At 37.5% G+C, this 25,135-nt stretch overlaps 1 protein-coding gene across 2 annotated transcripts in view; it reads right to left on the reverse strand.

Annotated features, from left to right (window-relative positions):
* The window catches only part of LOC131048344 (shaggy-related protein kinase epsilon), a 79,478-nt gene that overhangs the window by 12,957 nt on the left and 41,386 nt on the right, over nt 1-25,135 (reverse strand). Inside the window, exons 9-11 of one of the 2 annotated variants that reach the window (XM_057982262.1) lie at nt 10,944-10,994; nt 10,756-10,851; nt 10,460-10,543 (exon numbers count right to left, since the gene is read on the reverse strand). In XM_057982262.1, coding sequence (XP_057838245.1) covers nt 10,460-10,543; nt 10,756-10,851; nt 10,944-10,994 — 231 coding nt within the window. Of the gene's footprint in view, nt 1-10,459; nt 10,544-10,734; nt 10,852-10,943; nt 10,995-25,135 lie in introns of both variants that reach the window. The other variant, XM_057982260.2, reaches the window with a different exon arrangement.

The raw sequence follows: 25,135 nt of genomic DNA on the forward strand, positions 1-25,135 counted from the left end.
AAACTTGCAAGTTGTGGTGAAAAGGTCGTTTGCCAATAAGTAACGAGTCCTTTTTTGCAGTTTTTTCTTCCAACTCTCTTTCCTTCCAAATAGCACAAAAATAACCATAAAATAGGTTTTGTGCTATCCCGATATGAAAAATGGTATCTTTTAAATGCTCGACAATGTGTTACAAACAGTTTGTAGAAATAGAAGCACACAAAGATGAACTCTTTTTCTTAAAGAACTACCCTCTAATGAACAAAGATTATTCCATTTTCAAGAATGAATGTGTAATGTCCCCTTCTCCACAGTGATTAGTTCAGTGGTCCATTGGCCTATTCCGGAGACCCGTAGGCTATTTGGATGAGAGAATTAGGGTTTCCAACCTTTGTGGAGTTTTGCACGAGCTTTTTAGGGTTTGTTAGGAGGGAATTCTTCAGTTCTGCTTATGGTTTCCTTCTGGGTTTTCCATGAACTCCAAGGTGGCATAACATGCATTTGATTCTTTGGTGAAGTCAGAACTTACTATTTTTAGTAAGTTAGGGTTTGGTTGTTTGGTTGATGCAGTTCTACTGAGCTTTCCAAGCTCTTTCTCTGGGTGCGAAGATTATGTTTTTCGGAGCAGTATTTCTTGACTTACTATTTTTAGTAAGTGGTTGTGTTGAGCATTTCTATTTTTAGCAGTCTTGGACAGGGTCCTGACTCAGCACAGTTCAATGGTCTTCATCGCACAGCATCATCCTTGATTTTGGTATTAATCAGTATTGGAGTTATAAGTTATTTAATTAAATATTAATTCCTTATCCTAGGGTTTGATATTTAATTATTTTTATTACTGTTTAATTGTGTTATGGGGCAACTTAGGAAAAATATCTATCTGCCAACAATATTGTTATTTTCCTAAGTCAATGGCATTAAAAAAAGTGGCGTTGAGAAAGATGAAATATTTCATGTTTTTATTATTTTATATCACAAAGTTGTCACCTAGGAAAAAGTTCGAACTTTGCCTAGGGAATTTGGGAAAATTAACGCCATGTCTAGGGGAGGTTATGAGATGAAATGAAATTGAATTTCAATGGTTTTGGGCGCCATTTGCATTTGAATTTCAGATGGAAAAATCTATAAATACAGGTGCTTGCCCTCTCATTTGGTATCAAATGAATTTGCATCGTTATGCTGCCGAATTGGCGACTGAAAATCTGAGCTTCGAAGTGTGGCTTCCTAGCTAAGTCTCAGTTTCGCACTTGCAAGATAGTACCTAGTTGTGTCCATGTATTCCCAGTGTTGTTGGTGAGTGAGTTGCAGATTGTGGAGTGTTCTATTTGGGATTGGAGTGTTTTCTGGTTGCTGGTCGCGGGACTGCTAAAAGTGTATTTTGCTCACACACCTCTTGACCAAGGGATTCCATCATTCTGGGTACCGGCTCATCCTTCCTACCACTGGCGATGCATAATGTAAGTTTTTAGCATCTTATTTCGAGTGTGGATTTTTATATTGCAAATCGAACTTCCCAGATTAGGCGTTGGGTTTTGTGGATGCATTGAGAAGCGTGCAAAATAAATATGGGTGTTTCAATGGCTTTCCTTGGGTTTGTTTTCGTTGTAGCGGGTATAGCAATTATTTAGAACAGATTTTGGGTGAATTGGGTGAGTAATGAGAGAGTTATGAGTGTTTTAGTGAATCCATAGGCTGTTGGTTTTGCAATTCCAGCCTGCAGATTTTGATGTTAGCAGAAATTTCATGTTCTTATTTGGATATTCAGCATTACTCTCTTCTCACATTATCTTGATTATTGTAAGGTTAAGTAGTAGTACTACTAATCAATTCTGGTTTGTAACTCTCACCCCGCTAAAAAGTGGAAGAGGCTGGCTTGCCGCCTATTTTCAAGTAAATTGTAATTCAGTCCTCCCACTGCATAAGTGGTCGAGTGATATCTGAGTGTAATGGTCCTCCCGCTGCATAAGCGGTTGAATTGAGATTAATGCAAGGATTGATTAATTTGATGAAGGATCCAGATATTAAAATGGAGTTCGTAAAGGTTCTTGCAAAATCCAATCATAAGGAAGAGTCTGAAAAACAATATTTTAATACAAAGACAAATGATGGAGTTGGTGTTTTGACACCTAACTTTGAGACAGTGCTTCATGAAGACTCTTTGGTGATGCATGCACCTACCATTGATGAGGTTGTCATTCAAGAAGAAGAAAAAAAATATTTGAGGTTGTGCATGATGAATCTCTTAATGTTTCTTATGGAGCTAGTGACGGTGTTGAATGCACTCATGTGCTTCTAGAGGAAGAGCAGATGAAAATTGAAGATGTTAAACAAGAGGGAAAGATTAACAGATTGTTGGATGGAGATTCATGTTATGAAGCTGAAAATATTGCAGCTAATGATGAAGTTCCTAATGACCAAGAGGCTGTCCTATTTTGTGAGTTTAAAATATACCAAAATGATGACATTCAAGGGACAGATTTAGAGGACCAATCAGAAATTGCATTTCAGAATAATGGGGCTGAGACTCGTAGTTTGAAGAATGAGCTTGACCAAATTCTAAAAGTCTTTGAGCAATGTCCTAAATTGGAATTTTCAGATTTAGGACAGCGGGATTGTTGGTCTCAGTTGGAAAAAGGAAATACTTTCCAGATCGTTGATAACCCATTGTTTGAGATGGGTAAAGTGAAAACATATGACAATCCACTGTTTGAGTGGGAAGATGAAACATCACTTGGTTCTAGCATTGCTCTTGATGAGAATAGCAATGTGTGGAAATTAAGAGAAGATTCAAGATTTAAGTTGGATGATACTTGGAGCTATGGTGAGCACTTTTTAACTAAACAAAGTAATCAGCCCTTTAGCACTTGGGATCCGGGTATGATGGCACCTAGCGATGACAAGGAACCTGTGTGGGATGAATTTCCCTTTGATCTTGATGAAGCTCAAAAAGCAGATTGTGTTGTAGAGTTAGAGGACCATATGGTTTTTGATGATAGAAAGTTTAAAGAGGTTCTAAAATGCAAATCTGATTCATCCATTCATGAAATTGGTAGTAAGCAAAAAGTTGAAGATTTAGTAGAATCTGATCCTCTTCATGATATTGAGCAATTGCAGCTAGTGGGTGGTGAAGAAAAGGAGTCTTGGAGCAGCTTTGTGGGCAGCAAAGACAAGAAACAAAGTTCTGATTTTCAATTGCAGCCAATGACTAGTACACCACCTTTAAATGTTCACGAGTGGAAGGATAAAGTCATGAGGTCCTTTGAGAATGAGGTGCGAGTTCTATCTGGGTTTGACCATACACATAATTTGATAGAAGAACTCTATTGGAAGGCTCAAATTGAAGAGAGACGGAAGGGAGTTAAGGATGAAGTTGCTCTCCCCAATCTGCAACTCATCAAAGACTCTTTGGAGACATTGAAATCACAGTGCATACAATTGATCACAAATCGTGATTATGCCATCGAATCTGCAAAGAAGGTCCTTAGTGCTTTACAAGGAAAAGAGAGGAAATGTGAAGAGCTTACTCTTGAGCTTGAGTCAACAAAGGACATGTTAGAAAAGACTCAGTTGGCTCTCATGGAGTTAGAAGATCAGTTTGCTGATTTCGAACTTTTCAGGGAGCAAGAGAATGCACAAAGAGCCGAAGAAATTGAGTTATCAGTGAGCTTGATAGTCTTCAAGACGAGTTTGATCTTGAGAACTTCACAAGAAAAACAAAGGTTGCATGTGAAGATTCGGATCAGCAAGATGGAAGTGAGCAAGAAGAAAGTGATGGCTTCCAAGTTCTTGAAAACCCTCTCTTTGTGCTAGATGATTTCAACATCTTTGGCATCAAGATGTTGTCAAAAAACAGTTTAGAAGTCGTCCAAGGTTCCATTGTAGCAGCAAGGAGTGAAGATTTCAGATTTGTTACTCACAAAGTAGGGGAGAAAGGACCAGAACGTGGTGATTGCATGCTTGATAACCCATTTCTTGGGTTGAATAATAATAAGGCTCATACTAGTCCATTTTGGGAGTTGGATTTGAGGGCAACACTTGTTCCATACTCCAATGTTGTTGAAGCTTTCATGGTTAGGCTTCGAGGGTTCACTAAAGGAGACATCAATTTCTTAAGTATGCTCTTGGTTCTTACTAGCACTTGGGGATGTTTGGAGTTTTCTTTTCAGTATGTTGAAGATCACTGTCAGTTGGGTGTCCAGGCTCGAGATCGTCAACATGGTCTGATGGAGCTTATTACATTTGGAGAGAAGGATCTTTGGAGGGATAAGGAACAAATTTTCAGAATTGATGGTGCTATTCCCTTCTTTACCAGCCATTTGATGGTTCCTTTTGCTCATCAACTAGTGGATTGGGAAGATATTCTGAGCAAAGGATGGTTCCATGCGGAGTTGGAGTCACTAGAGAAGATATTTCCAGCCTTGGACGTGAGCAGATGTGTTGTTTTGGATGAGGATTTCCTATGTTGCAGCAGTTGTTCATCTTCTTGGATGATGATTTCCCTGAAATTAAATCTCAAGTCAATCACTTCAGACTCGGTGGGCTGCTGGTGTACTTTTTTTCAGACTTCGCAGTCTCCTGGCAGGACAGATTTATTGTCTCAAATGAGAGGTATGGCGAGTTGGGGCAATCAATATATGTGTATGGGAAGTGTTGAAGCTCTAACTAGTGGTTATACTTATGCCCTTTCTTCTACTTATGATTGGGACAGTAAACCTTTGCTTTCTTTGGTTCTTCATTTTGAGGTTCTTGGAGTGGGAATTGTAAGAGATTTTAGAAGTCTCCATGGTTTTGTCAGAATAATTATGGTGTGGCTCAATAGATTCATGTGCAGTTATGAGTATGAGTTTGTCAAGCTCTTGCAAAGGAATGCTTTCCTCTTTGCAAAAAGATTTGGAGATGTCACATTGGCAGTTGTGGCTCTGTTAGATACCATATGGAGACGTGCTAAGAAGTTTGATTTTGAGTTGAGTAGACTACCTTCCCTATTGCCCAGGCTTGTGATAGCTAGTGGCATTGTTGATATTGATTACTCAGAGCTTTATGGGCATGAGATGTTGCACGATAGTGATGTCAGTCCTTTAAGATTTTTCAGTTTGAGTATCATGGATGGTGACATTTTGGAGTTACAAGGGAGGTTAATGCAGTTTTGGCGTGATGTTTTCATTGATGTCATCAGAGTGGCACAGCATCAGCATGGTGGGTTCTTCTTGAGACGGGCATGGGACCCTAGGATCATACTTGCTTTGGTGCGGATCAGTTTAAAATTTTCGGGAGTTGTGATGGCATTGCTTAAGGACAAGCAATTTTGGGAAGGGCGGATTGTAATGTCCCCTTCTCCGCAGTGATTAGTTCAATGGTCCATTGGCCTATTCCGGAGACCCGTAGGCTATTTGGATGAGAGAATTAGGGTTTCCAACCTTTGTGGAGTTCTGCACGAGCTTTTTAGGGTTTGTCAGGAGGGAATTCTTCAATTCTGCTTATGGTTTCCTTATGGGTTTTCCATGAACTCCAAGGTGGCATAACATGCATTTGATTCTTTGGTGAAGTCAGAACTTACTATTTTTAGTAAGTTAGGGTGTGGTTGTTTGGTTGATGCAGTTCTACTGAGCTTTCCAAGCTCTTTCTCTGGGTGCGAAGATTATGTTTTTCGAAGCAGTATTTCTTGACTTACTATTTTTAGTAAGTGGTTGTGTTGAGCATTTCTATTTTTAGCAGTCTCGGACAGGGTCCTGACTCAGCACAGTTCAGTGGTCTTCATCGAACAGCTTCATCCTTGATTTTGGTATTAATCAGTATTGGAGTTATAAGTTATTTAATTAAATATTAATTCCTTATCCTAAGGTTTGATATTTAATTATTTTTATTACTTATTAATTGTGTTACGGGGCAACTTAGGAAAAATATCTATCTGCCAACAATATTGTTATTTTCCTAAGTCAATGGCATTAAAAAAGGTGGCGTTGAGAAAGATGAAATATTTCATGTTTTTATTATTTTATATCACAAAGTTGTCACCTAGGAAAAAGTTCGAACTTTGCCTAGGGAATTTGGGAAAATTAACACCATGTCTAGGGGAGGTTATGACAGGAAATGAAATTGAATTTCAATGGTTTTGGGCGCCATTTGCATTTGAATTTCAGAGGGAAAAATCTATAAATACAGGTGCTTGGCCTCTCATTTGGTTTCAAATGAATTTGCATCGTTATGCTGCCGAATTGGCGACTGAAAATCTGAGCTTCGAAATGTGGCTTCCTAGCTAAGTCTCAGTTTCGTACTTGCAAGATAGTACCTTGCTGTGTCCATGTATTCCCAATATTGTTGGTGAGTGAGTTGCAGATTGTGGAGTGTTCTATTTGGGATTGGAGTGTTTTTTGGTTGGTGGTCGCGGGACTATTGAAAGTGTATTTTGCTCACACCTCTTGACCAGGCGATTCCATCATTCTGGGTACCGGCTCATCCTTCCTACCACTGGCGATGCATATTGTAAGTTTTTAGCATCTTATTTCGAGTGTGGATTTTTATATTGCAAATCGAACTTCCCAAGTTAGGCGTTGGGTTTTGTGAATGCATTGGGAAGCGTGCAAAATAAATATGGGTGTTTTGATGGCTTTCCTTGAGTTTGTTTTCATTGTAGCGGGTATAGCAATTATTTAGAACAGATTTTGGGTGAATTGGGTGAGAAATGAGAGAGTTATGAGCGTTTTAGTGAATCCATAGGCTGCTGGTTTTGCAATTCCAGCCTGCAGATTTTGATGTTAGCAGAAATTTCATGTTCTTATTTGGATATTCAGCATTACTCTCTTCTCACATTATCTTGATTATTGTAAGGTTAAGTAGTAGTCCTACTAACCAATTCTGGTTTGTAACTCACACCCCGCTGAAAAGTGGAAGAGGCTGGCTTGCCGCCTATTTTCAAGTAAATTATAATTCAGTCCTCCCACTGCATAAGTGGTCGAGTGATGTCTGAGTGTAATGGTCCTCCCACTGCATAAGCGGTTGAGTTGAGATTGTTTTGTAATTTCAGTCCTCCCGCTGAAATATCGCGGTTGAGTGATTTGTGCCTTTGTATGTTTCTCTTGGCTGGTTCACCGCCAAGTTTCTTTCATTCCCGTTGGATAAGCGGAAGGGGCTGGCTTGCCGCCAAGCATTGTATTGTTTCCAATTATTTGAAGCTAACGATCCCCTCAACACCGTATGCTCTCACCTTCCCACATTGGGCACTTGGTGATCAGAAAGTGGAAGGGTTGCATTTTCCAGCAAGTTTTCAGTTTATTCTTTCTAACCTTAACGGGTTATCTGTTTGTGGATGATTATATTGGGAATAACTGGGATATTACAGAATGTTCAAGAAATTCAAGACAATGATCAAATACAATTTGACAAAACCTAGTAGTCAAACACATCAATAGTACCCAAAAAAAATTCAAATAAAACATCCTTTAAAAGTTTCATAAAATCCTCTACGTATACATTTGAATAATTACAGACACAAAACATTATGAAATTGAGGACAAAAGAACCTAGCAGTACACCTAGATCTGATATGAGAAAATTTTGTTGTCTCACAATTCAAATAAGAATTATTAGATTATGATAATTCAACCAAATGACTCATAAGACAATAACTACAACTAGGTGCCATCTCATGATAAGGATGCTCAACAGCAAATATGGGCTTCATCTTGAAACAGGGGCATTCATTGTTGCCATCCTAAATTGACACCCTAGGTTTTTGCCAGAAATTGGTAGAGTTGTTTCAACTTGAATGAAACATACAAAGCATTTTCTACGATAATCTGGTTATCCAGGGCAACAAAAGATCTCATTATGTCATCTATGTATGTGAATTTATCATTTAAGAGTATGTTAGGCCCTCAAATATCAATAAGCAGCACCAAATGCCAACGCTGATTGAGCATGATTCAGCACTAGAAGAGCAGTGCCCATAGCAAGCATCACAAGGAAACAGAATGGAAGAGCACCAGCACCTACAGGCAAAAGCAGGTTGTGAAAATGCCTCAAAGCATAGAATATAAGAACACAATTATAGTCATAATAAGGTTGAGAGTTATGGTCCAGTCTTTTAAGGCAGACAAGTAAGGTTGGGCATTGCAGTCCAATCTTTTGACAAAAGAGAGGTTAAAACCATCGAAACTCCATTTAGATTAAAACTTAGCTAGAAACCATCGAAGACTGGTTTATCAACAAACTACAACTTTCACAAATATAAAGTTTGCATCAGAGGTTCAATATGCAATAGAAAAACTAGTCTGCCAAATCTGTTGTTGCTTCTTGAATATGAATACGGGATTTACCAGTTCACATACACAGAACCGAAAACTTCTGATATTTTGTATCTTTCCTGACTCTACAAGCAAACTAACCCATCACAACACATCCACACACTTTCTAGCTAAAACAAAGAAACTAGAGAGTGTATGCACTCAAAAGCCCAATTGAAAGTTTGGGTACAAAAGGAATGATTTCACGAGTCAAAGTACCCAATTGTTGTTTTCCTGTGTATATATAGGGGCCAATGCATGCATGTTGGTCATGTGTCACCCATGCTAACAATGTACACAAGATTAAGTTTTCCTACAGATATATTAAGACCCTGCTTTTCCGATATGAAATCAGCAAGACAAAGGTAATGAAAGATTTCATTTTGTATGAGATGGTTAATTTGTCACAGACAATCCAATCAGTTTTACTCTTGCTCGCAAGATTTTTGCTAACAAGATTTTTGCAACTTCCCAAGAAAATCATTAAGTAGGATAAACCACCAACCTGCTCAAAGGATATGCTTCTCACATTGACTCTCTTGTAGAATTCACCTATGATGGATAGGCTCTTAAATAGTATTTACTCTTGGACACGGATTATTTGTAAATTTTGTATGCAGAATGAACAAATTGAAAAACTCTGCAGCATCTCTAAACCCAAAACTACTTCTCTTTTGTTTTGTCTATTCTCCGCCTTGGATTAGGCAAGAAAATTCACATCCAGTTGATCTTGTCAAAAAACAAGGTAATTTACTGTGTCTGGTTTGGCATTTACCCTAATGCCAAAGACATTAGAAATCTAACAATATATTAGTTGGTTTTAATCACGGTTTTTTTTTTCAATCTGTTGAAGTTAATCAACAGATTAAAAAAAAAATCATGATTAAAACCAAATAGTATATTTTTATTATTATTTAAGTATATTTTTACTGTGTCTGGTTTGGCATTTTACTTTTTTGCTGCCTAAGTTAAAGTATTCTTCTGTACTAAAAAGTATGTCCTGTTATTCATGTATTGGGAAATAAAGATGTAAAAGATTCACAGAGTGGAGTTGAAGTTGGACTGGTGGTTTTGATCTGTAACTAATTTCAAGCAGACTCTACAAATGAATCCACACGTTACACGTTTGAAGATTGAGCTCCTTATAAAAGACACCTGGCAGCCACTAAATAGACAGAATGAGCGGCCTAAACTGGATTTATTCAACACCAATGCCATCCACCCGTGAAGCAAAGTATGAAGTCCAAAATATTGAAAGTTAATATAGACCCTCCATGCCACAACCACCTGGGAAACCCCTGACAAATGCTGCAAATCGTAATTTTTACTGTCAGAAACCGTGATCATGTACAAATGAACATATTAACGATTCAGACATTTTTTTTTGTTTTCTAAGTTTGCTCGGTTTCAATTTTTTTGGTTGAAATGTGGCAAACTCTGTGTTTTTCTGTGTGCGTGCTTGTATGTGTGTGTATGTGGGGTTGAAATGTGGCAAAACCTGTGCGTAAATAAACATATTTGTGGTTGAAATGTGGTGAATCCTGTGTGGGCCTCTGTGTGCGTGCACTTGTGTGGGTATGTGTGTGTGTATATGTAGGTATGTTTATATGGGTTGATAGATGTTGAACACTGTTATTTTCTGTATAGAACATCATGAATAGTCATACAACATGGCCCATCCAAATGAATAGCTATCATTAAAAATCAACTGTAAATAAGAATGTTTACAACTTGAACATCACTTAGCTATGGTTGAAATTTACTACTAATCACTATCAAAAACTGAGTGATTAACTATGGCTAATATTTGACTGTTAATGACCATTCAAAATTTGACCATGCTTAGGTATTGTTAACAGTTGGCCCTCACCTATCACTACTGAAGATTGACCATGTTTAACGATGGGTAAAAATATAATATTATAAACTATATTTGACAACAAATACCCTATTAAAAATGAGGCACAATTAACCAGACCATAAACACAACTATAAATTTCATCTTAAAATACTCCATCCAATCTTCTACCATGAATCTTCATTTAATTAAATATGCAATGTTGATTATGTTCCACAAATGAGAACCACCTGTTGCATGCATGCAGCAAGAAACCTTTCTAAACAAACTTATTAAATTTATTAAAAAAATTAAGGAGTAGACATTCATAAACCTGTTGAAGAAGAATAAGAATACATACAGCAGTACAACGCATATTTGGAGAATACTGAAGAAGCCTAGACACGAGATCAACTGCCTCTAGTGGCAATTGTTTGCGAAATACCTGAAAATACGAGTTTTCAACCAGCGCTTGTTTAATATTTGTTATAAATTAAAGTGCCGTTTTGCAAATGCACAAGAAGCTTAAAAGCCTTATCATCTATATTGCTCTTCATTTTCGACAAAAATTGGAAATACTACATTTTATGGCAGCAATTTTGCAAAAAGGGTATAGAAATAAATCAATAGAACAACCCAGTAATCCTTGCCCAGAACCTTATGCCATGGATGTGTTTTGATCTGAGGGAATTTAAAGTCCGTGCAATTCGGATTCATACATTTGATCTCTTCGCGAGTTGGTGTCCCCAAAACCTAATGCAGCCAACAAGTTAAAAATGTGTGGCACAAAAAAATTATCTCCAACATAAACAAAAAGCATGCTTGCCATGTTACAGTTTTCTGACCTTAATGATCTCCACCAACTGATCGATGCTGGTTTCTCCTGGAAACAAAGGCTGTCAACCACAAATTCCAGACAAAAAGAATACATATTATTATACACCTGAACAAAGCAAATTTAATTGAGTATAGATGCAGAAAGTAGATATTTTTTTATGCTGCGGGTAAGTAGTTCCAAAAGAAGTTGGAGCAGAATCTGAATAAAGACATCAAACATTTACCAGAAAAAAACAGCATAAACTCCAAGACAGAAAATTTAGTACACTTTGAATTGACAGTTGCGAAATTAAAAAAATCAACCATGTCTTCTGGAAACTCACTGCTGCAAGGAGTTTTTGGAACAATTTTTGGGTTGAATATAGTTTTGGAACAATTTCAAGTTAAATATAGTTTGCTTTTATAATTGGTTCACTTCCTTGGCAAGGTCCTCTCTTGAGGGAGAAACTTGCATGAATGATTAAAGGCAGATGCGAAGGTCCACAATTAAAGACAATTTTCAGAACACTTCCTCACTTGATATAGTGAAATTAAAGGCATTCAAACAGGACTTGTCTTTGACAGCTAAGCCTAAACTAGCAAGTCTCCACAAAGATACTGATTTGTTGCCCACTGGGGCTCACGCCCAGATGCTATCTTTCCTTTCATTTAGTATGATAAGATTTTCCCTGAAACCATACTATTCAGCTTATATAAGTCTTCCAGCTTTGCTTCATAGTATATGATGCATTTTCTTCGAACATAAAAAACTAAAGTAGCCTCGTACTTGGTTCTCATCTAGTTCTACATTTAATATAGCACACTAGAATCTACATGTGGGAATCATACATAAGGACCAAAGGATTTGTCAGTTCAGTGTTGACATTGAGAAAGTATGACTCATAGGTTGTTTCCCATCTGGTAAGAATTCCAAGAGCTCCAAGTTTCAGCCAGGCCTTCCAAAATGATTAACTAATTAATAAGTCTTCATAATGGCTATGCCTTTTGCTTGCACAAATGTCACCTACATAAAACCTTCATTTTATTCAACTTCTATAGTATATTCAATCCGCTAACATTTATTTACCAATGAAATCCAGTGAACATATCACATTAGTTATGCTCCTGGTGACTTATCTCCTACAAAGTTTTCATGTCTCTTTTGCTGCATCATGACAAAATTTGCATCTATCTATCTTTATATTATCCTGATCTTGATGATGGATAGCTTATTATACGAACACTGACTGCATTAGAAGTTAAACAGTTCGATCTGGGGCTTCCAGGGGATTTTGTCCATCAATGACAGACACTTTGATTCTCATGGAAAGTCTGGCTTTGACACACTATGCTAAAGGTTCCACACAATGAGAAAAGGCAAAAATAGGAGCTTGCCCTCTGTAGAACAATGTCAACTCATGAGAGCCCAGTGGAGCCTGTTCCTGTATAAAAAAAATTCTTTTGTTTATATCTATCTTAAATGTTCCCAGTATAAAATGTATCGACATTTATAGAACTTATGTTAGTATATAGTCTGCATTTGAGCTGCCATAAATCTAGAAACATAAATGGGTGTTAATATGCTGAAACAACAATATTCATTCCCCGAGCAGTACCCTTAAATCAAAAGGTCATGAGTGCACATATTATACACTCTGTCCTACAAAAAATGATTAAGTTTCCACACAAAATAAATTTTTACTTATCTTTCTACACATGAAGGGGTCCACATTGTGTGAATAAATACAACAATTTTGTTATTAGTAGTACTATCTACAGCTGCAAGAGTTGATCAAACTGTATGTCGTGCCTCCTATATTCTCGAGAAACAATGTTTTGAGAAGACAATAATTGGTCGATTGGTGTGCACTTCAAGGATGACAATAGAACAGAGTTTTGTGACATATTACGCAATTTGTGTGATGTATCTTGAACAACATTGTCTAAAAGTATCACACTTCAATATAAAGGTATCAAATTGATTATAAATTTATAACTCTATTGACTATTCATTAGATGTAAATCATGCCACAGATATGGTTACTTGGCTATGGATTACAAAGGCTATGAGACAAGGCTCTTAGAAGAGGAAGAAGAAATTTGTTGGAAAAGTTTAAAGCAGAAAAACAGATAGACCATAGCAAATAAAGCAAGACTGGCATCACAAGAATGATTCTAAGGTTTTCGGTTAAAAGGGGATGTTGTATGCTTTCAGGAAGGATATTGAAAAAAATTCAAAGGATCCAATCAGAGATAGATAGGAGGAAGAGAAGGGCCATGAGAAGCATATGATAAGAGGCTGAAGAGGACAAGAATATTGGGTATATCTAAGAGGAATTTTTCAAGACAATAGAATGTGAATCTAAGGAGGAAACCTATTAAAGGAGACAAAGAAATGGATACAGAAGAATACACGTAGGAAGAAATCTTCAGATACATACCAAAGTGGGAGAGGTGGAGATAACATGCACAATATTCAAAGGGAGACAGTGGCAGATATAATAGTGAGCTCTCAATCCCAAGTTGAGAAAGTTCTAGGTAGAGTGAAGAAGCTACAATCCAAGAAATAAAGATCATTTCATGGAACATCAGGAGGTTGAATGTTCCAACTAAAATGACAATTTTGAGAAGAATAATTAGTCATGAATCTCTTGATGTTGTTTATTTACAAAGAGAGTGTTGTCTTGTCTAGAGGAGGTTCCCTCCTTGGCCTTTTCCTTTCCTTGTCTCTTCTTTTGTTCCAGGAACTCTGGAACCCCGAGGTTCCAAAGTTCCTTTCCTTTGCTTCCCTTCCTCTTTCCCGGAACTTCGGAACTCCGTGGTTCCGAAGTTCCCTCCTTGCCTTTTTTCCTTCCCTTGTCTCCTCTCTTTCTCCGGAACTCCGGAACCCCGAGGTTCCGAAGTTCCTTCTCTTTGCCTTCTCTTCTTTTCTTCTCCGGAACCCCAAGGTTCGAAGTTCCCTCCTCGTCTTCTTCCCTTCCCCGGAACTTCGGAACCCCGAGGTTCCAAAGTTCCTTCCCTTTGCTGCCTCTCCTTTCTCCTTCACGGAACTCCGGAACCCCGAGGTTCCGAAGTTCCTCCCTTTCCTTCCCCCTCCTCTTCAGTTCTCCGGAACTCTGGAACCCCAAGGTTTCGAAGTTCCCTTTCCTTGCCTTCTCTTTCTTTTCTTCGGAACTCCGGAACCTCGAGGTTCTGAAGTTCCTCCCATTCCTTAGCCCCTTTTCCAGTTTTTCGGAACCCCGAGGTTTCGAAGTTCTTTTCCCTTGACCCCTTTTTCTTTCTGCGGAACCCGTGGTTCCGAAGTCCCTTCCTGGATGCCTTTCCCTCTTCTCCGGAATCCCGAGGTTCCCAAGTTCCTTCCTTGGCCTCTTTTCAATTCCCCAGAACTCTAGAACCCCGAGGTTCCGAAGTTCCTTTGCTAGGTCTCCCCTTTTCCTTTTGCTTAGTCTCTTCTTCCCTTTCCTGGAACTCCGAAACCCCAAGGTTCCGAAGTTCTCCTTCCCCTTCCCTGGAACCCCGAGGTTCCAAAGTTCCTTCCTTGTCTTCCCCACTTCGGGAACCCGAGTTTCCGAAGTCCTCGGACTTCTTTCCGGCTGGCAACACTTCTGGATGGCGTGATCAACACTCAAAGCTTTAAATCTCCGACAACTTTTGTGACTTGTGCACCTTCTTTTGTGGTGCCACAGGGGTGCATTTAATGATTTTGGCAAGATTTCCATCAAGAGAGGTACAGGGCCATGCTTGTTGTGGTAACTTACATCATGTCTGCATGCACTTCTCTGCACTCCCAGACTGACATTTACACAAGGGTCATGATCACTCTTGTAACCATTTTTCTATATAAAGGTTGTTAAGCCTCATTGTGAAGGGTTCTCTCCCTGTTGGCTTGAGCTATTCTATGCTCTTTCACTTCTCTTGTATTTATCTTGCATTTTTGCAACTGTAAGTTTGGCCATTGGCCTTATAATGAATTGAAATCACCATTCTTACCTTCCTTCAACTTATGTATGTTGTGTATGTTTCCTTACCTTCATCATAGGTGTATGTTTTGTGGCTCTTCTCTCATATATGTTGTGTTAATTTATTTATGAGTGTGACTTGTGGGAAACCTTCTCCCCTCTTGACATCCAGCGAATTCTAACCTCCATACATGCATTGGGGTCACTCATACAACTGAAGTTTGTGCATCTCCTCGGTATTTCAATTGATTCTTTGTGTCATTTCGGGTAGGGAGAGAAACAATCTCTTCTTGGTGCATCACCTCCTTTTATTTGAAGCATTTCTCTCTTCCCTTTTCCTCTGCAAGTTGTTAGGGTAGGCTTAGGAGTAAGTTTTGAAGTGTTGAGTTGGTTCAACACCTGCACCTGGATTGAGAAGGAAGTCGGCCTTCTCCGGAGATTCAACCCCCTTGCGCAAGGTCCCACACTTCGGGGTCGTTTCCATGTTTCACAAGGTTGTTGAGTTGATAGCTTAGCAAGGGTGCAAGCTTTTGTGATAACACTTCCTAAACTCCGCGAGTCCCGAAACTCGCAGACTCAGCTCGGACCGGTAAGTACCGATGTCTGGACTTGGCCAGACTTTAAAAAAAATTAAATCTTGAAAAATAACAAAATCAAACATTTTTTGACGCTTTTTCAAACAAACAAAAAATTGCATCCAAAAACCCTAAAATGTCCCTAAAAGCATCATTTTGCCCTCTTCACCCCGCACCCCTTCTATCGTTGGGTTTTTTCTCACATCCAACACCTTGTGCAGCTTATCATTGCTACCCCTCAAAGCCAATGTGTCTCCACTCCCAACCCCCCACTAGTTAGTGGGACCTACCTTCGATGCCTTCATAGGAGGGATGTAGGCTCCTTTGAGTTATAGACTTCTAGTTATTGTTTTGATATTTGTTTTGAACATTTGATGTCATGGATTTCATATTCCATGAGTTTTGTATACATCTGACAATATTTAAATATCTAAGTGTGCTATTTCCTTCAACCATAATTTGTATTTATATTTATGTGATCGAATTAACTTCTACTTGATGATGTTATTGTGTCTTTAAGGTTTATTTAATAAAGGGTGCATGAAACAAGTTTTAAATCCTTAAAAATCTCTAAATTTCTTGGGTTTTTCACTTGCCAAGTCTACACCGAGTTTTTATGCCGAGTCTGGAGACCTGAGTCGAGTCACCCTCATCGAATCCAAGTCTCGTTTCTATGATCTAAATATTATGGTGGACAATATCCAAGGGGAGTTAGATCAAAAGGAACTTCTATTGTTCCTTATATGGGTAGAGATTTTGTTCCTTCCTCCTTTTCTCTAAAGGAAGTAGCTAAGTTTTCTTATAGGTTCCTCCACAAAAAGATTAGCAAAACGTAAAAGAAAAATATAGATGCAAGTCAAGAAGGTAAGAGGAGGAGACCCAAACAAGGGACTCTTGATTGAAGGAGTCAATGAAAGAAGTTGCAAATAGAAGTCGAAGCATAATTGAGCTTAGCAGTGTTGATGTGTTTTTTACGCACATGTGAACACAGAATAAAATACCCAAAAGTATCTTATCCTCTCTAGAACAAAATCTCTCAAATGCTGAAGATTAGCTTAAGGATCATTTGAGAAGACTCCAAGGTTCATGAATGTAGGGTGACTATGTCTGGATAAGCTCATTGGTTTGATGTGATTATGCTGGAATCACAAGGGGACTTGCATTTGAATGCCTAAATGCTTGATTTGCTGGAACTTGATCATCTAATATTTCAATCTGGTGATGCTTTGTTTTATCCTAAACTAGATTGAGTTTAAAAATATGGCAAAAGGTGAAGGGTTGAGAAAATCTATTCTAAGGCCTAGAATGTAAGAAGATGGATGAATGATTAGATGGAATCCTACTGGGCAAGGTCTCACCATCAACTTGAACAATTTGACACAAGCTCAGTGCAATCTTCTAAGGACATTTCAAAGATGTTCAAATCATTACCATCGAACATTGCTCACCATTCAAGTTAATGCATAAACAATGGACGCATAACAATTTGAAGTTAAGCTCACATCACTCCAGTTGACCACACAAGGTGCACTTACAATCAACAAGAGGCTAGTGGTATGGACAAAACAGATCCCACACAAATGCATTCAACAATTTCCTCCATTCAAACACTTCGCACGAAGTTAACAAAGGATACGACTGTCCAGTCAAACATCTGCAATCAACTGATCAAACTGTCTTATCAATCGTATCATATCCATATCAACGTGATCATTATCTTGTCTTAAACAGAAAAGGATACACTCGAAATCAGACAGGTTAGTCTTAAACGGGGTCCGCAACTTTCTGAGATCAAACATTATCAACCATCACATCAAACAACTGAAAACGAAGGCACAAGGTCAGTATAGCTGCTGAATTTTGTCCGGGTCAGTCTTTATCTTTTTATCATTTGGCGACAGATTATGTTCCTATGCTACTCAGGGATGTCCACAAGTGACTAGAGGAGCTATGATGGGCATTATCTTTTTCTTTGTTTGCTGCTTGTCTGCTACGTGTTTGTTTCTTCAATGAGATATCTTTTCATCTTGGTTCCTTATACCCTGATGTGTTAAAGCTTCATTGTTCAATAATAAGGCTCAGTGATGAATATATATTGACGCAATAAAATATGTGACACAGGTTCGTGATTCATTCAATTTCATTCTCATCTTCATCTCATTTGCTTCTTGCTAGTTTGCTGATTCTTTTCTCATCATCTCTTTCTTAATCATTTTCTATCATCTAACATTGTTCTATTTCATTCTTTTATCAATCTATTCTCTCATATTCTATCTCAATGTCATCTTCACATCACCTATCTCTATCTCTAATCAACTAACCATTCTTCTATCTTTCGTCTCACATTCTTCTTTTTTCGAGAGATCATTCATGTCTTTAATGCACAAACAATCTCTCGAGGGGGCATTACACCCTAAGTATCACCGGGGCATACTGGGGCAGAATTTTTTTTGTTTTCTTTGAAACAATATCATTCCGACTTTGTCTCAAAGAGGGGCAAATGTAGACACCTAAAAATGTCTCATTGATCATGTATTAATTATTCGTCTAATTAGTTAAATAATTATTTAATTATTTAATTAAGTTAATTAATCTTATTCTTCTAATTTCATATTTCTTCATCATCTTATTAATTATTCTATTTTCCTATTCTTTCATAATTTAATCATTTTAATCATTTTCTAAATATTAATTAAATATTTAATATTTAATTAATTATGATTAATTCCCCAATTTAAATAATCTTTATTATTTAAATAAATTGCTAATTATTCAATTTCTATCTCTAATCCTCTAATCATTCAACCCTCTTCTAAATATTTATTAAATATTTATTATTTAATTAATTGTGATTTAATCCTTTAATTTAAATAATCTTTATTATTTAATTAAATTCCATTTCTACATAATTAAATAGTTTCTTTAAATTATTTAATTAGCTAATTAATTTTTCAATTCCAAATCCCCAAATTCTAATTTCATTTAATTTCATATTCTTCTAATTTCTTCCAAATTCAAATACATGTGCATGATTTCAAAAACCAAATTGAAAATCAAAGTCAAGTTCTAAATATATTCAAATGCTAAATTGAATTAATAAATTCAATTATTTGAATAAATATCTCATGCAAAGATTAAATTAATAATCTAAATCTAAATGCAAGCACATGCTAAATTAATTAATTAAATCAATTAATTAATTAAATCATTTATCTCTCCAACTTCTATTTCCATCTTTCAGTTAGCTTTTTCTAAATTAAGCTCTCTGTGTCATCCTCTTTATTTCCCCCAATCATTCTTTTTCTTCCTTCAATTAACTCTTTCATCAATCAGTTGACTCAATTAATCTATTCAATCTATTGAGTTTCACTCCTACAATCAGCAGTTCAACTATCAACTTGCATTTGAGCTCACCTGAGTTCACACCTCTTGATCAATCTATTCCACCTTTCAATCAATCTTCTCCAATTTTCTATAAATTGAGCATTCAATCCTCACAATTTCTCTGAATCACAAACTTTGAATCTTTGTGTCACTTGCAGGTTACCAGCGCAATATCTGAGAGCCATCATACCACGAAGAGGAGAAGAGCAATGGAATTTCTACGCAGTCACGGAATAGGGAGTTTTTATTGATATTCATTTATAATTCCTATTTTGCTTGGTTGTATCATTTCATTGTTAGTTTGTTAAATTCTTTGATTAGAAGGGATTCGTGATTTCCCTTGTTTCTAATTGATTACTTTGTTAATAGAAGAATGAATTTTGCATCCCACATTTTGGTGAACCCGACGTGAACTAACAACAATTTAACCTTTTTTTGTGTTCTGTGTGATTTTTGCAGATTGTGCGGATTTTTCATTTTTTTTGCAGGTTGCACGAATTTCAAGAAAAGATTTTCCGTCACGCAATCGAGTTTACATCGTCACGCAATCGCATAGACAGAATTACGCATTCGACCCTTCGGGGTCACGCATTCGCTCTGACAGGGTCACGCAATCACCCTGTCCAGATCACACAATCGCCCTTTCTGGGTCACGCATCTGCAGGGTTAATTGTTGTTTTATTTTTCTTCTGTCTGATATCGGTTTTATATAATTCTGTCTTAAATTTGGTTAATCCGGGATCAAAATTACTTTTTTACTTCAGGATTTGATTAACACAGTTTATGGCAAGAAAAGTTCAGTTCAAGATTTCAGGTGCAAGAAGGACGAAACAACAAAGGAGAGAAGCCAAACAATATCAAAAAGTTCTCCATGGCAGAAAAATTGATACAGGATTCGGAAGAACAACTGGCCTTAGACAGATATAATAGCCTAGTTCTTTCTTATACAGTTAAATACGATCTAATCAATATTGAATGGATGATGAGGGATTTGGCTAGGGCTTCACAATTGGTTTCGCAGGTTCCTGATCGGGTTTAGTTTTCTTGTATTTTCTAATTTTTTTTGTTGTCTGCATTCTGTCACGCAATCGACCTGTTAGTGCTACACAATCGAGCAGATAACGTCACGCATTCGCTTTATCAGGTTTACACATTCGCTCAGTAAGTATCACGCAATCGCTAAGGTAGTATTATGCAATCGCCTCTGTCAAGTTTTGAATTTCTGTTTTCTGTTGGTTTATTTTGCTACTAATCTTCTGTTTACAGCCTGTGGCGGATTCGCAAAGAGGATTAGATTAGTAATTTTGCATGCACATCTCACACTTCAATTTTTAGTGCTTAAAATCAACAACAGTTAAAATGGACATGCATGGATCATCTCACACTTCAATTTTTAGTGCTTAAAATCAACAACAGTTAAAAAGGACATGCATGGATAATCTCACACTTCGTTGTTGGTGTTTAAAATGAACATGGGTTAAAATTGACATGCATGTATCTCACACTTGGTTTTTGGTGCTTAAAAATCAACAAATGGTTAAAATTGACATGTATGCCTTCATACTTGGATTTGGTGTTTAAAATTGACATGCACATGCGGATCTAACACCTAAATTTGGGCTATAAAACGAACGTGAATCAGGCTGCATTAGATTAAATCATTTTTTCATTTTCTTAAGGGAAAAGAACTTTTCATTGTGTCTGGGGTGGACCTACTGTTGCACTAACTGACTTTCTACCCACCATGGGGCCCATGGAAGAAAGAAGGAAGGTGACAACGACATCCAAATTTTCTTTTTGTTCTACGTAGTGAGGGGTATCTTTGATTGGGGATTTCATCACCCCACAGAGGTACTTCGAATTGGGATGCATTGGGGATATCATCTCTCCCAGCGTACTATCTAGCGGGTTTTTCGAGCCGCTATATAAATATATTGGTCAAGCGGCTAGAGTGTTGAGTGAATTCGACGTATGTGGGGGCCTTCCCTGCACCGATAAGCTCAACTAAAGCCTTAAGTGGCTTTCTCTGAGAATCCGTCGTTGGATCGGGATCCCTCGAATCGGGATCCCTCGAAACCTAATACTAAGAACCAAATTAGTTGCCAAAAATCCTACGTTCGGTGGTTCCGGGAGTGCGAATCGTACCCCATAGATACCCCTCATGTACCTTACATTATGAGACAGAAATCCCTCGGTGATAAGATCTTCAGATCTTCGGGGTAAGAGAGACTGGCATGCCCGAGAAGTGTGTGCCGTGGAGTGGAGCCAGTGCTGTCAGACTCTCTATCTGCCCATCTTGTTTCGGTATTTTGCTGTGGGGGCCTCACTGAATGGTGTCCACTATCCAGCCTAAGATTGTATTCCGTGCTTTTTTATGTATCGTTGTGATAGACCAGTATTGAGTCAGTCCCTTGGGCTATTTCAGGCCCTACCCCACGTATCTCCAAATTTTTCGAAATTGTATGAAAATTGAGTCAATCAGCTATACATACCTACCAGCAATTGTTCTCAGATTTGGAAAACTACAAAACATTGTCTTACACACGAAGTTACAGAAAACAAAGTCATTTTGAAACCGATTCTCAAAAGTCCTTACATACTTGTGACCCTAGGCAGTCTTTTACACCATCTTTTACACAGTCTTTTACATAGTCTTTTGCATAGTCCCAATCACGTCCTCATTATCGTCCTACGTCTTTTGCATAGTCCCACTTACGTCCTCATTATCGTCCTACGTCATTTGCATGGTCCCACTTACGTCCTCATTATCGTCCTAAGTCTTTTTGCATTATCATCCATAGTCGTTGCATAGTCCTAAGTTTGAGTCCGCATTATCATCCTCATATACGTCTTCATCTAGACCTCATATACGTTTGTCTTAGTTCATCATCATTTGCATAATCATCCTAGAAAGTCATACCCCAAACGTCCAAAACACAATCAAAGGATCAATCAAACTCAACCTCAACTCAAACAAGTTGGTCAAGTTCAATCAAACATTGTCACATTCAGAGAAATGGAGAAAATATCTTACATGTTGTGATCCTAGGTCCAAACCAAACAAGTAAACATCATGGATTGGAATTATACATTTCTGAGGGAAGGTGGAGGATTCATCCCTTCCATTCCTATTCCATTGCCATCCATAGAAATATTAGCTCAACAAATCAAAACTTTGCAACAACAAGTGACAGACGTTGGCTAGTCTTGACAACCATAGGGGCTGGTTAGAAAACATGATGAGAGAAGTGATGACCGCGAGGGGATCAGTATCAGACCAACCTTCTTCTTCTTTTGAGACCATTCAAACATGTCAACATTCATTCTTCAACAAAATCGTTCAAACCTCATTCAACCAAAATCAAACATGTCAACCTTCATTCTTCAACAAAATCGTTCAAACCTCGTTCAACCAAAATCAAACCACATTCAACCAAATTCCAAATCAAAATTCATACCAACCCAACATTCAAACCCCTTTCAACCAAAATCAAACCCCGTTCAACCAAAGTCCAAATCACAATTCATACCAACCTAACATTCAAACCCCTTTCAACCATAATCAAACCCCTTTCAACCATAATCAAACCCTATTCAACCAAATTCCAAATCAAAATTCACACCAACCCAGCATTCAAACATCTTTCAACCAAAATCAAACCCCATTCAACCAGATTCCAAATCACAATTCATTCAACCAAAGTCCAAATCAAAATTCATTCAACCAAAATCAAACATCTTTCACCCAAAATCATACTTCTTTCAACCAAATCCCAAATCAACCATATCTATCCACCATTTCATCATCCCCTAAAGTTACGCAAGACCAATCCACGCCATCTCTATCTAATAACACAACCTCCCAAGGGGTATCCATAGCACAAAACAAATCCAATCCAAGTCATGATTTAGAGAGTCTCGTTCAAAATCCTTTCTCATCAAGTCAAAAGGTTGAAACATTCCAAGAATCTCCCATGAATATCCAAACTCCTTTGCCGTGTCAAGAGGATGATCCAAAATCAGAAGAAATGAGTCCTGAAACAAATAAAAAGATCAAGAACAACTACTTCCATCCTACCCAATTTTTGATCAAGATCCCACTGACCAAGAATCTTATGATGATCCCCTCGCTCTTTTCTACTCCATTCATAATGACACCCTTCCATCTCAAGAACAAAGTGTCATTTCAAGTCCCATTCAACATCCACCTCCTAAGCAAGATCAAGACATCCCTTCCATCCTTCATAATAATCATTTTCCAAGACAAGATCAAAGCATACCTTTACCTTCATGTCCTAAACAAGATCCCATTATTTCTCCAAATCTTGATCAAGATCCCTCCATCCCTTCATCTCCATGTCATAATCCTCCATGTTCTTCACAAGATTCCCTCTCAAACGAACTTGCCATTTCTCCTTGTGATCCCAATCCCTCTACGCAAGTTGTTCATAAACCCCTTATTAATGAAATCACCAATCCAGATCATACTACACAGAACAACTTGTCAACAATTGTTTCATCATCTTGTTCAAGCACAATCGTAACACCAGTTAATGAGATTTTAATGAGATCAACACCTGGTTGACTTCATCATCCTCTTCAAGTGCATCAATAAAAACAGGCATAACACCCGCTCATGTCACAACTTCAGAACTAGAATCAATTTGCCTCATACACCCACACTTGATAGACTAGGGGCAAGAGAATCTACCACAGTTGGATTGCTTTGAAAATGATAAGGCTATAGCTGAATTCATGGGTTCCAGAGCTAGATTTCCTTACGATGATCCACAAAATCCAAAAAATAAGAAAATCAACATTGGAGATGCTGAACATATACACTTAGCTGAGTCCTAATATCCTATTGAAAAACACATCTTTATCCGACTCTTTAAACAAAGACCAATGAACTACCTACACAAATATTATACCTAAGGGCTGGGTTAGTTTAGGTTTTACTTTCTGCATTGCATATCATTTTATACAAAACATTGCATCACATATAGTCTCTTTCTAAGCACATCATATTCAAAAGTCGCATTCTTAAACTTTCCACATTTTCATATAGAAGCATCAATAAAACAAGGCAACTATTCGAGTTTATCATCTGTTTGCATCTAAGGAAAACAAGGGTCATCTCCTTTCTTAGATATTCGGACATGAAGTCTTTGAGGTTCTAAAGTCATTCATTCTCAACATTACCCTATGACGACGCTTTACTTATGGTTGGGTAGCAATTTCACTATTTGAGACTTGTTAACCCACAATCTATCAATTGCTATATCTCACACATTAAGAAGATCTCTAATTCATTCTAGACACCTAGTTGATCATATGACTAAGTGAAAATCTAAAATTCTACTTCAGCGCCGCTGTAATTGTCACACCCAAGTAAGTTTCATTACTTACAAGTCAAGGCAAGAAAAGAAAAAAGAGAAAAAGAGCTATGCCAAATATGCATCTAAAGGCAAATAGAGCAATGATATATAACTGAAATATCACACATACAAATGCGATAAAAAGCTTGACTATGGGAACATGCAAGTAACTCCATCAGGGCTATGGACGCCTACCGGCAATGGAGCAATATTTGGGAAATTACAGTCTATAACCTCGTCGGAGCTCTCAAGGCTTGTTGGCAGCGAGGCTCTATTCGGGATGCTTTTGAAGTTAGAATAATCCATGTAGCTAGTCGTATAGGATGCTAAGGATCTTTAGTGAACACAAGAGCGGGAATTAACTCATCTGTACACACATGGGCAAAAGAAGATCAAAGTTTCAAGAACCAATGGGGAAGTTTTCCGCGTCTCCATTTGTAAATCCTAGTCACTAAGTGTGTTGAGATGAATGTTCTGAAGAGCCTTAGAGATCAATTGGTGTATTCAAATGCAAAAACAAACACAGTCAACCTTGTTCGAATAGGAAATGCATCTTCATCCTGCACGTTGCATTCACATAGGTCATGTCAAAAATTCATTTGTCTCCACATACATTCTGCAGATCATCATGTCATACAGGTCTGCACACTGGGGGCATAACTGAAAAAATCCTAAAAATCAGATAAAGTCTTGAAAAATCCTAAAAATCAGATAAAGTCCTAAAAAAATCCAAAAAATCAAATAAAGTCCTGAAAAATTCCAAAAAATCAGATAAAGTCCTGAAAAAATCCTAAAAATCAGATAAAGTCGTGAAAAAATCCAAAAAATTAGATAAAGTCCTAAACAAATCCAAAAAATCAGATAAAGTCCTGAAAAAATCCAAAAAACATTGAAAAACTCAAAATTCAAAAATATCCATATAATG

This window comes from Cryptomeria japonica, chromosome 8 (genome assembly GCF_030272615.1).
Source record: "Cryptomeria japonica chromosome 8, Sugi_1.0, whole genome shotgun sequence".
Taxonomy (NCBI): Eukaryota; Viridiplantae; Streptophyta; class Pinopsida; order Cupressales; family Cupressaceae; genus Cryptomeria; species Cryptomeria japonica.